The 15,878-nt window shown below is 41.5% G+C and overlaps 2 protein-coding genes across 7 annotated transcripts in view; one reads left to right on the plus strand and one right to left on the minus strand.

Moving 5' to 3' along the window:
* Positions 1–15,878, plus strand: part of LOC311587536 (uncharacterized protein) — a 304,514-nt gene that overhangs the window by 91,863 nt on the left and 196,773 nt on the right. The window lies entirely within an intron of this gene.
* LOC311587538 (uncharacterized protein) overlaps positions 1–15,878 on the minus strand; it is a 106,346-nt gene that overhangs the window by 14,571 nt on the left and 75,897 nt on the right. For 2 of the 4 annotated variants that reach the window (XM_084764493.1, XM_084764494.1), the window contains exons 2-4: positions 5,225–5,351; positions 4,972–5,032; positions 1,150–1,339 (exon numbers count right to left, since the gene is read on the minus strand). In XM_084764493.1, the coding sequence (XP_084620619.1) occupies positions 1,150–1,152 (3 nt within the window). In that variant the 5' untranslated portion in view covers positions 1,153–1,339; positions 4,972–5,032; positions 5,225–5,351. Of the gene's footprint in view, positions 1–1,149; positions 1,356–4,954; positions 5,033–5,224; positions 5,352–15,878 lie in introns of all 4 variants that reach the window. The other 2 variants (XM_084764496.1, XM_084764495.1) reach the window with 2 other exon arrangements.

Genomic DNA, 15,878 nt, shown 5'->3' on the forward strand with positions numbered 1-15,878 from the left:
GAATTGCTGCATCCTTCACATCATCAATTCTACTTTTCTCCATCAAAGCATAACAGGGGCCAAATGTGGCCACATCTGGCCTTTGCTGACCACACAACCTCAGGGAGGACCCACCACACCAGCTCCTGTAGCCCACTTTTCTGATGTTCCCCAATGTGGGTGTTCAGTTGTCATCTACCTGGTCTGTTAGAGCCCACTTCTTTCTCTAACCCTGCCCCCTGCAAGGAAAGCCTCTGCACATTCTTAGCATTCCTTGAGATGCTCCAAGCCCCTCCCCTGGGGCCAAGGGCTTCCCTAGTACAGCAGGTGGCCAATACTTAATCTTCCTTCACCAGTAATCCTAGTTGCCACGGGGGGGGGGGGAGAGGAGGTGGGGGAGGGGGCTGAGGAAGGCGGGGGGGGGGGGGAGGGCGGGTCCAGCGGGGCGATTTCCTCAGGCTTTGTATACTGAGGCTCCTGAACTGGCCAAGGAATTTCACTTCGTAAGTAAACTTGCCCGGTTTACTTTTTTTTTTTTTTTTTTTTTTTTTGGTTTTTCGAGACAGGGTTTCTCTGTGTAGCCTTGGCTGTCCTGGACTCATTTTGTAGACCAGGCTGCCCTCAAACTCACAGAGATCCACCTGCCTCTCACAGAGATCCACCTGCCTCCGTTTTACTTTCAATCTTGCCCCATTGGCTTATTTCACCTGTAGAGATAACCCATCAGTCAGCAGTAACCCTGAGCTCAGCATGTTGCCACTTTGGCGCTTGCCTGAGCTTCCCTCACAGCACTCAGCAGCAGTGCTCAAAGCACATCACACAGACCATTAAAGAAAGCTCAGCTAGAGAGCTGCACTTGTGCGTGGCAGCCAGAAGAAAGAGCCTCATCTTCATATTGGCTGGTCTGCCTGGAGGCTCTGATTGGCCAGCAAGTCTCCAGTGACATGAGCACCTCCCTTAGAATTACAGTGTCCTGAAGGGACACAGCACAATAGCTCATGGCCCAGGCTTCCAGTCCATTTGCAGAACTGCAGAGATCGGCATTTCAGCAGCACGTGTGCGTAGTCTCCAATAGCCTACTGGTCTGTCTTCCCACACAGCCCCACCACTCCAGCTAGCTCTCCACAGCAGCCTGCTCCTCCCGTTTGTGGGCAGTGACCCTCCACTCACCATGTCGGGACTTCGGGACTTGCTGAAGCTTCTCTCACAACACCCAGCAGCAGAGTTCAGAGCACACCACGGGGAACCACCCAAGCCTGCGCAGCTCTTCAGCAAGGCTCCCGGAAGAACCCGCCTCTACGTCTCTGCCTGGAGGCTCTGATTCGCCACTTCATGTTGACTGACATATACACTGACCATACTAAAAAAGTTCAGTACTAGAAAATACTTTAATATCACAAGAAATTAGAATAATCAAGAATGTGTACAATATCTATGAAAAAATAAAGGAGATGGAGAGAAAAAGCCTAAAACAAAAGCAGAAACATACACAAAAGTTTTTGACAAAAGACCTAAGTGTCGCGAGCAGAGAGTTTACACTCAGAATCCGGAACAAAGGAGGCAGGCCAAGAGCAAGCGGTACGTTTTAGCAAGAGAGATTTATTAGCAATACAAAGACAAATACAGCAAAAGGTGGCAGCTAAGGATCCAAGGCCATGCCACCAATACCATTCCATTATACTCTTAAAACTATCTTAATTCCAATAGGAGTAGCATTTAGCATCTTATAATATCAATGTTCTAGGAGCTTCTTATGATATCAGTGTTCTGGGAGCTTATGCCATTAGGGTATACGACCTGATATCGCGATGTTCTGTCGAACAGGTTCGCTGCTGCGACTTGATTCAGTTCTCGGGTTGTTATCTGACAGCTTGTCTGTTTGCTCCGTCTCTGACAGCATGTCTGTCTGCTCCGTCTCTGACAGCATGTCTGTCTGCTCCGTCTCTGACAGCATGTCTGTCTGCTCCGTCCGGGAAGAGCGCCTCCTAGGCTGGCAGCATTTCAGGTAGTCATGGTGACAGCGAGAGAGCTGGCTGCTTCTTCTCAGGGTTTTTATACTTAACTTAACCTTATCCTCTCTAATTCACACATCTAGCTTTCTGCGTCACTCTTATCACCAACTTGCAGTCATGGCTGCTCTTAGGTCAGAATTTACTACTAAGGTTTTATCTATCACTCACACATCTGGTCACATGTCAGCTTTTGGACTGTCAGCTGCTTTCTACCCTGGGCTTTGAGTCAAGCCCTTACATGTTTATTACACTAAGAAAATACATGCAGGAAAAGTTTGTACTTGACTGATATTACACATTTACTTCTGATTCTATTTGTATAAATTTTAAATAAATGGAGTCACAACTCACATAAAATTAGCTAAAAGTGAACCTTAACCTGTTATGTTGTGGACTTTCCATTTCTTACAAACAGGCCTCATATTCCGGAGTTCTCTCTCTGCACAGGAAGCTAATCTTTTGCTGAAGTTCTTAAAAGAAAAACCAATTTATTAGATTTATATTTAAAATTTTGTTTGTTTCTTTGTCTTTGTTTTTTGAGACAGGATTTCTCCGTGTAGACTTGGCTGTTCTGGACTCACTTTGTAGACCAGGCTGGCCTGGAACTCAGAGCGATCCGCCTGCCTCTGCCTCCGGAGTGCTGGGATTAAAGGCGTGCACCACCACGCCCAGCTTATATTTTAAAAAATTAACTATATTGACTGTGAAAACAATTTCTTTCTTAGTTACGGTTTCATTGCTGTGAAGAAGCACCATGAACAAGGCAACCCTTATTTAAAAAGTAACATTTAATTGAGGGTTTTTTATGGTGTTAGACTTTTAGTCCATTACCAACATAGTAGGAAGCACAGCAGTGTCCAGGCAGACATGGTACTGGAGGAGCTGTACACTATGTAACTAGATGCACAGGCAGCCAGGAGGGGACTCCACAGTAGGTAGAAACTGAGGTTTTTGGTTTGCTTTTTGTTTTTTGGTTTGTTTTATTTTATTTTTTTTCAAGGCAAGGGTTCTCTGTATAGCCTTGGCTGTCCTGGACTCACTCTGTAGACCAGGCTGGCCTTGAACTCACAGACATCCACCAGCCACTGTCTACCAAGTGCTGGGATTAAAGGCGTGTGCCATCATGCCCGGCAGAACCTGATTTTAGAGATCCCTTCGTTCACATCAACAATAAGATATTTCCTACTTTTCAGTATTTTAGCTGCAGCAGCTGATTGCCTACCCCATTTACCCTTGTGGAATAGATAATAAATTATTCCTTCTAATCTGATCTGAAGACAGAAAAACCATGCTCCTTATGCAGATTCTTTTCCTCTGACTGCAATGGATAGTTGACTACAGGACTCAAATGGTTAATTTTAAAATGTTGTCATGATACAGTCTGTTTGTTTTGGAGTTTTTTTGTTTTGTTTTTGTTTTGTTTTGTTTTGTTGGTTTTTCAAGACAGGGTCTCTCTGTGTAGCCTTGGCTGTCCTGGACTCCCTTTGTAGACAAGGCTGGCCTCAAACTCACAGCAATCAGCCTGTCTCTGCCTCCGGAGTGCTGGGATTAAAGGTGTGCGCCACCACGCCTGGCTTATGATACAGTCTTTAAATTTAAGGATTTACAGGGCTTCATCAAGGAGACAGCAAGGTCACTGCCATGGAGGGAAACAGATTAGGAAAGAAACAACGTGAGTAAACATTATTTCAGAAACATTTTTCTAAAAAGCTAGAGGTGCAGATGTTCTAGAATTAACAAGCCTTCGTAGGGAGAAATCACTCTATCTATTTAGGAGATTAAGAAAAAAACTTCTTTAATGATAGTATGAAACCATATCTTGCTATTGCAAAAAAAGAAACCAGACTAGAAGAGATGTTGCATTTCACATATGCTGTCAATGTTAGATGTTTTTTAGGATGGGGTTCTAGATTGTGCTTTGAACAATTTAATAGAGAGTAATAAGATCTCATGATACTATCACTTTATTGACTTTCATTTTTCTCCTGTCTTCATGTGTTATTTTGTATCTTTGAATAGCCCTGTGATTGTAAGTTCATGTATTGCATGGACCACATTTATAGCACCTTTTACTATAAAAGAGGTTTTTCACATATTGGAAGAGAACTGGGAGAAGTCAGATTTACCACTCTGATTGCATTAAGGTTTTTCCTATCATGTGAGTCATACTACAATTGTAAAGTGAACCGAGGAAAACAGAGGCAATCCACATGGATAGTACTCATGGAAGCCTTTCTGCAGTGTGAGTTTGTGGATATATTGCCAATAAAATTGGAAAAGCCGTTAATTTTAAATACATATTACATTCAGAAATTCTACAAGTTATAGGTACTACTACAAGTATTCTAACTCTTGTGAGGAAGAGGGGATTATATTGCTTTTTTCAACGTTCCTATGCCGATAAGGCCTGTATCCATTGTGATAAATGACATATCTATTAAAGAAGATTACAAATGAAACGGTTTACCCTGCATTCACAGTCTCACTTTTTTTTTTTTTCAGTGAAACACTGCATAGGGATTAGAGTTTCTCCACAACAACATTCTTCACTTTCATAAATTGTCCCTCTCACTAAACTTAACAACATTACTGCAAATATATTATGAACACACAGCTTTATGATGGACTACTTGTTTATTAGAAAGTTTTGGACATAGACTTATCGCCTACTTAATGTGGATATCTTCTGCATGATCTAAGTGGTGTGAGACAGAGACTAGCAGTTCTATAGTCTAGCTCACTATAATTCAAATGGTGATATCTGTTAATGCATTGTTTTCTTATCTTCTTTTTTAGAGAAATGTCTTACAAAAAATAAATCAGCTACCTGATTTTGAAGTACATGGTTTTGTCAGAATTTAATAATCATTGATACACTTCAAACAGTGCATATTTGCACTCTTGCTTCTCTTTAGAACTTAAAGGATGCACTAAAAGTAATTCAGAGGCATATTTGTATCAACTTGCACATGAAAATTACCTTCTAGATCTTCTAGAACTTTCAAGATTCTCTTCAATCTTATGATTTTCCCAATTGTAACCTAAATTAGAGTATGAGAAAATGCATGATATATTATTGGAAAGTAGGCAAAATTCAAGTAACTTTTTAGTAAAAATGAGATTTACTCATCTCATTCATCCTCATTTTCAGTTGACATTACAATAACAAATACCAACAACGGAGAAAGAGTTACTGCTACATTTTTAAAGCAACATAAAATTCACAGTCCTACCTATGGCAGTGAGGTTCCTGTAGGTCTCCAGCATCACGTCTTTGTAGAGACTCTTCTGGGCAGGATCCAGCAAAGCCCACTCTTGCTGAGTGAATTTCACATTCACATCATCATAGGTCAATGCATCCTATAATATCTCATACAGGGGTGCAAGAGAAAGCATGATAGTGATAACAGTGTAAGCTGTATCCTTTATTGACAATATATTCATATAATTCTGTGGCTTCCTCCATTTATTTCCTGATACAGATATTCTAATGTAACCAAGTCATTTTAAAAGGATCCTGAATACAGAGGTCCATGTCTGTCATTCCTCAGCCCTTGAATAGTGTATAAGCTTGCAAGATAAATGCCAATCAACAGAGAAGAGGGTAGGGAGGTAGTGAAACAATTTAGGAATACTGGGCTCATGTCAGAGAAATTGTACAAACAATTACTAATGATAAAAATAAATTTTAAGCTGAGTATATTTTCTCATGCCTGTAATCTCAGTAGGCAAGATGCAAAGCCTTCAGTAGCCCTTTTTAATTCAATCTATAAATGTATCTGAGACAAAGCTAGGGTACTTCTTGTTTGAGTGGCTGGATTTTTATTTATTTATTTATTTATTTATTTATTTATTTATTTATTTATCTCCACCCAATCTTGCCTCAAAATATGTACATTCCTCTCTATTAGAACAGGAAGGTTTATTCTGTGCCAATGTATATTGTAAAGATATAACCTGTTTCCAAATTTTAGAAAATATAGCTATCAAAAGATTTTCTGGAGTGTCCGAAGAGTCTTTGTACTCTTGAATAGTGGATGAGCTATTGCAGACTGTTAGGATCATTGAAGTTGTTTATAATGCATTTTCACGGTGGGTCAATAATGACCAATATCACAATTTAATTGGTCAAATCAGAATGACTCTAGTTAGTTTCATTTTTTAAAATACTTATCTTCTTCTTCTTTTTTTTTTTTTAAATTGGCTCTCTTAGGGGAGCTTTTGTAGTAGGAGTTTACCTAGATGTCTTTTTAGGGATGAGATTTGAGTGTCTCAGCTAGATTCACCCCCATAGATTCCAAGGACCCCTCCTTTCCCAGGGATGTCCCCTTCTGCAGAAGAGTGTTAATTCAGAACATGGCTGTCCTCGTAAGAGATCACGTGCAAAGACTTTCTTAGACTTATGTAACCCGGCAGGCAAGAGATCACATCCAAAGGTCTTCTACGTCTGTGTGATCCAGTTGTAATACAAAACATGCCTGTAATCCAGGAGACAGAAGCAAACAGATTTGGGTCTAAGGCCAGCCTGGTATAGAGCAGGTATCAAGTAGAGAAAAGCTTAGATCCAGGTATGGTGACATAGTCCTTTCATCCTAATTGAAGGTTAAGTTAATTTAAAGAAGGAAGCAGCACCCAGGCTTGATAATGATATGATTGTGTGGAAGAAGAGGTGATGAATCAGAGAAGATGTGGTAGAATAGGATATGGCCAACTCCCACTAGAGAAAGCCCAGGGAAGCTACTTAAGAGGCATTTGTACAGAGAGAGGAAGCAGTTTTAGCAGGAAGCAGACCACAAACAAAATGATATGTCTTTCTCTTGCCAAAAACTCAATGATGGTTCCATTACTTTAGGGGTTTCCTTCTGCTAAAATCAAATTAAGCTCTTAACAAATTAATAATTATAAAAGTGTAGTCTTGAAGGTAAGTAAATACTTAAATAGAAGTGGATCAGGGCATAATGCTTTTACAAACAGTATTGCTGCTGGGCAGTGGTGGCATATGCCTTTAATCCCAGCACTTGGGAGGCAGAGGCAGGCAGATTGCTGTGAATTCGAGGCCAGCTTGGTCTACAAAGGGAGTCCAGGACAGTCAAGGATACATAGAGAGGCCCTCTCTTGTAAAACAAACAAAAAACCAAACGACAACAAAAATACTACTGCTACCCAGCACATCTTCCACAGTGGGCAGATGAAAAACACAGTTTTATTAGTCAAAGTTCTCAACATGAGCATAACTGGTAGAGTGGATCTCATTCTGTGTATTTTGAAAGTAAATTTTGTGAATGTCTCACAACTGTGGTCCATCTAGTTCAACCTTGGCTATCTACCAAAAGAAACGTAAAGACTCCAGAACTTGTTTGATCCATGAGGCTGGATGTCTTATCTGGTGGTGAGTATACTCCAGAAGTCCAAAAATTAGGATGTAAAGACACTAAAGAAATGAAAATTTCCTAGCCTAGACTAATGAAAACAGGCAAAGAAAGAAAGCTTCCTTCTATAATATCTTCTTTATATGTGGGTTGACACCCATAGCATGGCCTTGATTTAAGATCAATATTATCATCTCAAAAGATCCACATTAGAGAAAGGTCTTTCCAGTTCGAAAGCCTTATTTCAGAAAACTCTCTCCAAAAAGAAAGCATGGGGTACTGTATCGTGAGTCTGGACAAGTTCATATAGAGTTCTGCCTATTCCTACTCATGCTCAACTAGCACATCCACGTCTAAAGATGGTCGCAATGTAAAGACAGAGACATCTGAGGCCACTGTTGGGTAAAAATCATGCAGGAACATATACAAATTATAAAAAGAAGGAAACACTTGCTTTCATGGAGGACCCGAAAGAGTTCATTTTTACTAGCCCTGGCTGTTCTGACTGAGGCCTCTGACATCACTGTAGAGAATTCCGTCCTTTTTTTTTTTTAAACCTTGTTTTTCATTTATGATTACAGGCGTTTGTCTGTATATATTTGTCCACAGTGCCTGCAAAGGCCAAGAAGCTCTCAGATGTCCTGGTGCAGAAATTACAGCAGGTTGTTGGCTACCATAGAGCTTCTGGAAATTCATAGAGCATCTTCATTACTATCTTTGGCTCTAGTCCCAGGCGTTCTGACACCAACTACTGGCCTCCCTGGCCACCAATCCTGAATGGGGTACAAAGACATGCATTCTGAGTCCGGGCTTGGTGACGCACGCCTTTAATCCCAGCACTTGGGAGGCAGAAGCAGGCGAATCGCTGTGAGTTCGAGGCCAACCTGGTCTACAAAGTTAGTCCAGGACAGCGAAGGCTACACAGAGAAACCCTGTCTTGAAAAACAACAACAACAACAACAAAAACAAAACAAACAAACAAAGAAAAGACATGCATTCTGCCAAAACAGGACTCTAACTAGGATTAATGGGTATGGGGAGAGGTTGATGTAAGGCGTGGCCACAAAATTTATATATATTCAAGGATATGAATTGGCCTCAAATGCTGGGGTTACTGGCATGCTGTCTGAAACTTGTATAAATAAATCACCTGGTAGCCTGTGTGTCACAGCAGGGAAGCAGCATGATTGCTAGTCTGTCACCTGAACATCATGCCTGGCTCACTCCCTATCCTTGCTGATTCCCTCTCTCATCTAAGAGCCCTGTGCTCAGCAGAGACCCACTGACTCTTCTCTCCTCGCTGGAGAAGACACCCTCATCCCCCATGCCCCCTCCCTTCCCACCTCCACTCCACCCTCTACCTGCCACCCCCACCCGCAGCCCTAGCACAACTGTGGGTTTTTGTTTTCTTTTTAATCACCTTTCCACTGAGGATGATGTGTTGATTAACTACAGTGCTCTAAAATGATTATCATCTCTTTCCTGCTTTCCTCCCAGGTTTGTTTCATATCTATCAGGTGAAAGGTAGCTGCAGTTTACCTGACCATAGCATGAAGCCACAACACAAAAATGTTGTTTCCTAAACTCTCTTTAATTTGGAATCTTTTATGGGACAGACTGATAACTCCACTTCAGAATGAGTAATGGCTTTGCAAGCTGTGCACCCTGATTCCAGGAAAAAGGAAAGTGCCTGAGGGTTTTGCTGGGACCTCAGGCAAGCTCAGAAGTTGGGACCTGGTGAGCTCAGGGGCAAAGGGAGGAGGGGCAAGCATCTGAGCTCAGGAGGCCTGAGAGGCTGGTTCTCCCCTGGAGTGAGTGCAAAGGTAGAAATGCAGGGTCTTGGAGAACAGGTAGGAGTGCTACTGAAATGCAAATCTCCCCACATAAAATAAATGAATAAATAAATAATCTGGTCCCATAATGGAAGCCTGTTCCAGGAATACTGTGCTGTTTCCCTTCAGCACACTCTAGCCATAGGGAAGTGCTCCTGTCACTCAAGACTCAATGGCCAACCAGGGACTCCTGGAAAGAGAGAAAGAGTGTTCTTCTGGGTACCATGCTGTAAGTTCCTCTCTGTACTGGAGCGGACTTGAGTGGCCATGTGCGATATGCTCTGAGTGTTTTTGCTGGGTGCTGTGAGGAGAGCTCAGGCAAGGTCAGAAGACACAATATGGTAAGTGCAGAGTCACTGCTCACAGTAGGGAGGAACAGGCAGCTGAGCAGAGGAAACTGGTGTAGTGGGTCTTCCCTGGGGCTGCGACATAAGCAGCACCAAAAGTGGCCACCTGTGAGGTCCTTTTCGGTCTTAGTAATTTTCTGGACTTGGTGATGGTCTCTGACTACCTGCACTGTGTAGATTACATCTACACAAAGCATTGGGAGCAGGGGCTTGTGAGTAGAAACATCCTTGGCAGGATTACAAACTCAGACCCCGAGTTTCTCTAATCTCTTCTAAAAATCTGTTCTTAGCATGTAACATTTAGGTCTAAGATATATTTGGAAGCCCGGCATTATGGCCATCGCCCCAAATCCCAGCACTCAGGAGGCAGGTGGCTCGTTGTGAGTTTAAGGCCAGCCTGGTCTGCAATGTGAGTCCCTGGCAGCCAAGGCTAAAACAGAGAAGTAATGCCTGGAAAGAAAGAAACAAACAATATATATATATGTGTGTCTGTGTGTGTGTGTGTGTGTGTGTGTGTGTGTGTGTGTATGTGTGTGTGTATATATGTGTGTATATACTCACATATAATTTTGTGGAGGTTGTAAATGTCATCTCATGTGTTGGTTAACCTTCAGTATTAAGCCGTGATGTACAAGATGATAATTGATATTGTCCAGTATTTACCAATGACAGCAAGTAGAATTGGCTGAGGAAGAACAGCATCTAAAACACCTCACAGAGAAGTTAGCCTGTTAGAGATTAGGATGCTAGGGCACACGTGTTGATTCACCAGGATTGTCAACACATTTGGATCCAAGTCATAGCAGAGGAGACAACTTTGATTTAAAACCAGCCACTCGGCCCATCTTCATCTTCAAAAGAACAGGCCTCTAATAAATTCCTCAATGGGGCATTACAGTGTCACAGCGAACATTAAGGCCTGATGTGGCACAAAGGTCCAGTTTTCTTCTTGAGAAAAGCATAGTTTTGCACAGCTGTTTCGCAAACCTAAGAAAATATTTGACAGAGACAGAAACAGCCTGTGGCCTAGGCCTGTGAGCTTCCTGTAAGGCAGGGATGTACTGAGGATAAAATAGGGCTCCTTCTCCAAAGCCAGGAATATGCTTGGGAGAGCTGGCATTGATCTGGGTCCATTGTCCTTGGGGTGAGGGGTCTTCAGCTCCTGAAAACCTAACTGATTCTACCATACAGGCTTGGGTTGATCAGTCCCAAATCCACTCTGGGCTTGGTCAGTAGTTTGTGAGAGACCTGTGTTCCTGATGTGCAGTTTTGTTTTATAAGACTTGTTCCGTGTTTGTGCTATGGTATGATAAATTTCTGATGACTTCATAGAAGCCTCACATATGGTCCATTTGCTCCATGGATGTAGGACACAAGATGCTATTCTTGAGAAGCTTACTTGGCATAAGTCATAGCTTGTGCAAGTCCTCCCCACCTCAGCTCTTCTACTTTCTACCTTCTACTTTAATCTTCTCATCTTGTGGGACCTCCAACTCTGGACCCTGTCACTGAAGAATGAGCTGCTTTTTCAGGGCACTCATGTATTTCAGAAATGATTCAGGGATTGTATTTGCTGTGTAATCCCTCATCAGTCTAAGTGGCCAGACTTGCAGTCTCAGACCATATTGAAATTGTTCCAAATATAACCTGGGGCCTGAACTGAAAAGACATAAGAGCTTATGTGGAATGCCAAATCTGTTGGCAGCATTAGCCAGAACTGGATGCATGCTGTCATTAACAGATTTTTAAAAGTAATCTTTCAATTGTGTGTAGAGTGATTTCTTCCTGAAAAGGCATGATAATTCTAGGGCAGCTGTATTTTCAACCTTTTGGAAAATGTTTCTGAGACCAACTCTGTTGACTCAGGTGGCTTGGATACCAACCTGTTGCTCCCCAGGGCAGTGACCTTGTTTTCCTCTTGATGAAAAATTCTAAATTCCCTAGATAAAAGACTATACCACAACAGTGTTTTAAAATTACTCATTTGAAGCTGAGCTTGGTGGCCACCCCTTTAATCCCAGCACTTAAGAGGCAGAAGCAGGTGGATCCCTGTGAGTTAAAGGCCAGCCTGGTCTACAAAGTGAGTCTAGGACAGTCTCGAAAACACAGACACACAAAATTACTCATTTGAGTAATGTGATGAACTGGCCATTTTAGAAACATGTGCAGCATGGCTTCTGCTGTCAGACTGGAAGAGGAGGTCTGTAGAAAGTGCCCAGTGAAACTGGGTAGACCATGGCTAGATCACAGACTAATGATTGAGACATTCAGCTCCAGGGGTCCCCATTGTGAAGAAAGACCTGATTCTAGCATGGTGTCAGAATTTGTAATTTCCCATCATGTATTAATTCATGCATGTGAATAAAAGCAGATCAGATGTTTGCTTACCATTTGGTTAGGTTAGTTGGAGCCAGTAAATCTTGCAATTTCAGTTAAGGGCCCATTGGCTGTTGCTGTTTGTGTCAGGCTGCAGATCTCAGCAGCTAACATTGCACATAGGGGCAAGGTCAATCCCTGTCTTATTAATGCCACTCCCTCTACCAGAGAAGTTTCTGCTCTTTTTCAGAATCAGTCTACCTATGTGTTTTTCAAATTACATTTATCTTTCTAAAAAGTCAATTGATGGTATTTTTAGAATTCACTTTTTTATGCATCACTGCTCTAATCATTTATTTGTTTCTGCTCATGCCAATGTTTCCCAGTAATTAAAATATTCATTCTTTTTCTCAGAGGCTTTCATATTCATTTCTGTTTAGAGCAACATCACCTGTAGCTCACCCTTTCTTCATGCTGTGTAGTTAAGACTTTTTTGAGCACCTAATTCTCTGATTCCCAGCGCCTGGAAGACACTCCTTCACTTCCTTACAGGCAAGGCCCTAACTGGGAACTCAGGAGAAAGAGGCACCAATAAATGATTGTGCTCTATCCTTTTGGATTTGCGGGGGGAGTTACAAATAAAGTGGACCTGTGTAAGAATTGTTTTCCCTGACCAACTTTGAAGTGATGTAGTCAAGGCACAGAAATGGATGGGGAGTGCCACAAGCGATGGCCCTCAGAGAAGCTGAAGACCAGAAGAGGGGTGTCCGGGGGAAAGTTATAGAGTGGGGCAAAGGGGTAAAACTTGAAGCAGCAGGGTTTGGCTGCTAGAACTCCTCAGGCAGGGTCCTGGACAGTTCCTGCCAAGTCTACAAAGCTTACAAAGTTTACAAAGGGAGCTCATGGCAAGGAAGGTTTTCTCTGCCATTTGAGTTGGCAAGAAGAACCAGCACAGGGGGAGTGCTGGACAGAGACTTCTTTGATTTGAGTTGACAGTAATCCTGTAGTTCTTGTTTAAAGGACATTGTTATATTTCAACATTGTCCTTTGTGCCTCTTTAATCAGTGGTGCCATCTATGTTGTGTGATTTTAGTAATTATAATCTACTTTTTTTTTTACTTTATTAATTTATTCTTGTTACATCTCAATGGTTATCCCATCCCTTGTACCCTCCCATTCTTCCCTCCCTCCCATTTTCCCCTTATTCCCTCCCCTATGACTGTTCCTGAGGGGGATTACCTCCCCCTGTATATGTTCATAGGGTATCAAGTCTCTTCTTGGTAACCTGCTGAACTTCCTCTGTGTGTATAATCTACTTATATTGCTGTTTCTCTAGAGAATGATAGAGCTTCCCCAATTGTTGTCTTCTGAAATTTTAATATGTTATAAGTTCCTAATTTGGGGGACTTTCTGTGGAGAAACAGTTTTAGTTTTGTCTTCTTGCTCCTAAAGACCTGTTTCTTCTCATTTCTTAGCAAATCTGCATTTCCCAGTTAGTGCAATCATCAGTGTTTGGTGTCTTGCTACTTAAATGACTGATGTGGTTAACAAGTTTATTTGAGTGTTTAAAGCCTTCTCATGTTTTATTGTGTCTGTGTTCAAATGGATTTGGGTACTGGACATTTCTGAGCCTCAAGTGATGGTGTGGCCTCATCAGAATGGCTGGTTGCTATGTTTGTTAGAGATTGTGGTGATTGTTGACTGCTGTGGGGACGCTTTTCCATTGAGGTTGAAAATATCCCCAAGTAGGTGTGACTCACTGGATAAGAGAATTAGCTGAGCATCAGACAGTGACAAAGCAAGAGACCAAGCCAGGAAACAATGTTTATTAATTGTTTTGGCTTCATTTTTCCTGCTTGAGATTCTGCCTGTAGTTCCAAAAATGATGGAGTGTGATCTGACAGGACCAAACATGTAAACCTATTCAGACCTAAGATGCTTTTGGTTAGAGGATTTAGTCACAACAGCCAAGTAGTAAGGAGAAATTTATTTAAATGGTGCACAACAAGTTATTTTAATGCTGGATACAACCTGGAATATTCTCTTTTGGAGGAAGGTGGAAAAGTAAGGACATGAATAACAAAAGGCATAGAGAGCTGTACAAAAAGAGATTACTCAGCTGGTTTTGTAGGTCCTGGAAGAGAGTAATGCAGAGAGTGTTGAGAGTATTACAGGCAGAGGCTGTTGAGGTCATGGGATTTCACTGTAAAATGTACTCCATGAAAAAATTAATCTAGATCTCATTTGTGTGATATTTTGGCCCAGAACTTTTTATTCTGCCTATGCCTAGAGGAATTGAATAGGGCACAATTTATGAATAAAGGCCAGATTTCTTAGATGGAATATTGAATCATTTGGGTGGTTATTGCTAGTGACTTCTTCAGGACTACAGTGAAAAAAATCAACAGGAGGTGTAGAAATAAATGCAAAGTCTGTGGTGTAGAGAGAAAGAGCACTAGGTAGTTTCAGATGGCAGTCACATGATGAAACAGATGCAGGGATTTTGAGGATATTATCATCATTCAAAAGAATCCCTTTGTTCTGTTTCTTAAACCCAAGAAAGTGGCCTAAGTGTAATGCTCCCTCAGGCTAAACCTAATGGAAGCAGTAGGCAAAGTGATTTCTAGACCCAGGAAGGAACTTCCTATAAAAGCTTCTACACCTGTGACCCAACTTGAAAAGGATTCATTCCAAATTAGAAGCCAAACTTGTACTATCATCTATATATGCTGGTTCCGGAAACAAAAATTATGTAACCTTTCATGTCCTGGATCCCTCCTCTGTGGTTTTAGTTCAGCTCTATTCCAGCTATTTGTGTTTGGCAAAGTGAGAATACTGTGAGATTTATAGCATGAAGTTTTCAGTGTGAAGCCTGAGTTGCATTTTGATAGGACAAGAGGTTCAGATACCTAAGCTATGAGAAAGCTGCCCAGGGAAGATGCACATAGGAATGGGAAGGAACCTAATTGAGAAATATGTGAGATCTTGCAGGGATAGGGCCATCTAAGTCCTTTGAAACCAAAGCCCTATGTCTCTGAAAAGAGCAGCAGGAGTTGGTGTTTGCTCTGTTGGGTTTCCTGCCTTGGTCCATTCTTCTCTCACTATGTACACATTCCTTTCTATTGGAATGGGAAAGTTTTCTGTGCCATTGTATGTTGGAAGGATATAATTTGTTTTCTGATTTTACAAAATGTGGGAGTCAACAGATTGCCTTGAATGTCCAAAGAATCTTTGGACATTTGAACAATGTATGTGCTGTTGCAGACCATTAGGATCATTGAATTTAGACTAAATATATTATCATCGTGGGATGACCAAATTAAAAAAAATCTCTCGGGTAGAATGATGTCTTTGAGCACTTGTTTCCCATTTGTGGCATTCTTTGGGGAGTATTATGGAAGGTTTTCTAAGAGGAGCCTTTCTAGATTTTTCAGTGAGAATGGGATTTGAGTGTCTATAGACTCAACCCTTTTCCTGTTCCTGTGTCTCCTGTGTTGTGGTTGGAACTGACCAGTCAGCTTCCTTCTCGTGCTGTCTTGCCTTCGTTAGTATACACTCCATCCCTATTTCATAGAAGATGCAGTAGAAGCTATTCAATGCTAGGCTTTTTTGCTAGCTAACTGTATTTATAGTTTGAATTAGTTTTTATTTTAACTACTTTTTTTTTTCGTTTTCGAATTTGAATTTGAAGAAAATGTTTTTCTGTGTTGCTCCTGCGGTCCTGAAAGTAGGCTACTATACCAAGCCGACTTTTACCTTAGTGACCCATCTTACTCTGGCTAAACAGTGCTGAGATTTGATGTGGCACAAAATGCCTAGCTTGTTTTCTCTTTATATTGTGAGCTGATGGGCTTGGGATGTAGTATTTGCATGTATGCTTGCATGTAAATGTGCTGTTGTGCATATTTTCATCCACATCTTGAATTGTAAAGTTGGAAGAGAATATATTTTAGTCCTCAGGATAGCATGTGTTCCTGACATTAAACTACATGAGCTTTCTGAGTCACTGGATTGTAGTTGTCT

This window comes from Acomys minous (genome assembly GCF_964271855.1).
Source record: "Acomys minous genome assembly, chromosome: 16".
NCBI lineage: Eukaryota > Metazoa > Chordata > Mammalia > Rodentia > Muridae > Acomys > Acomys minous.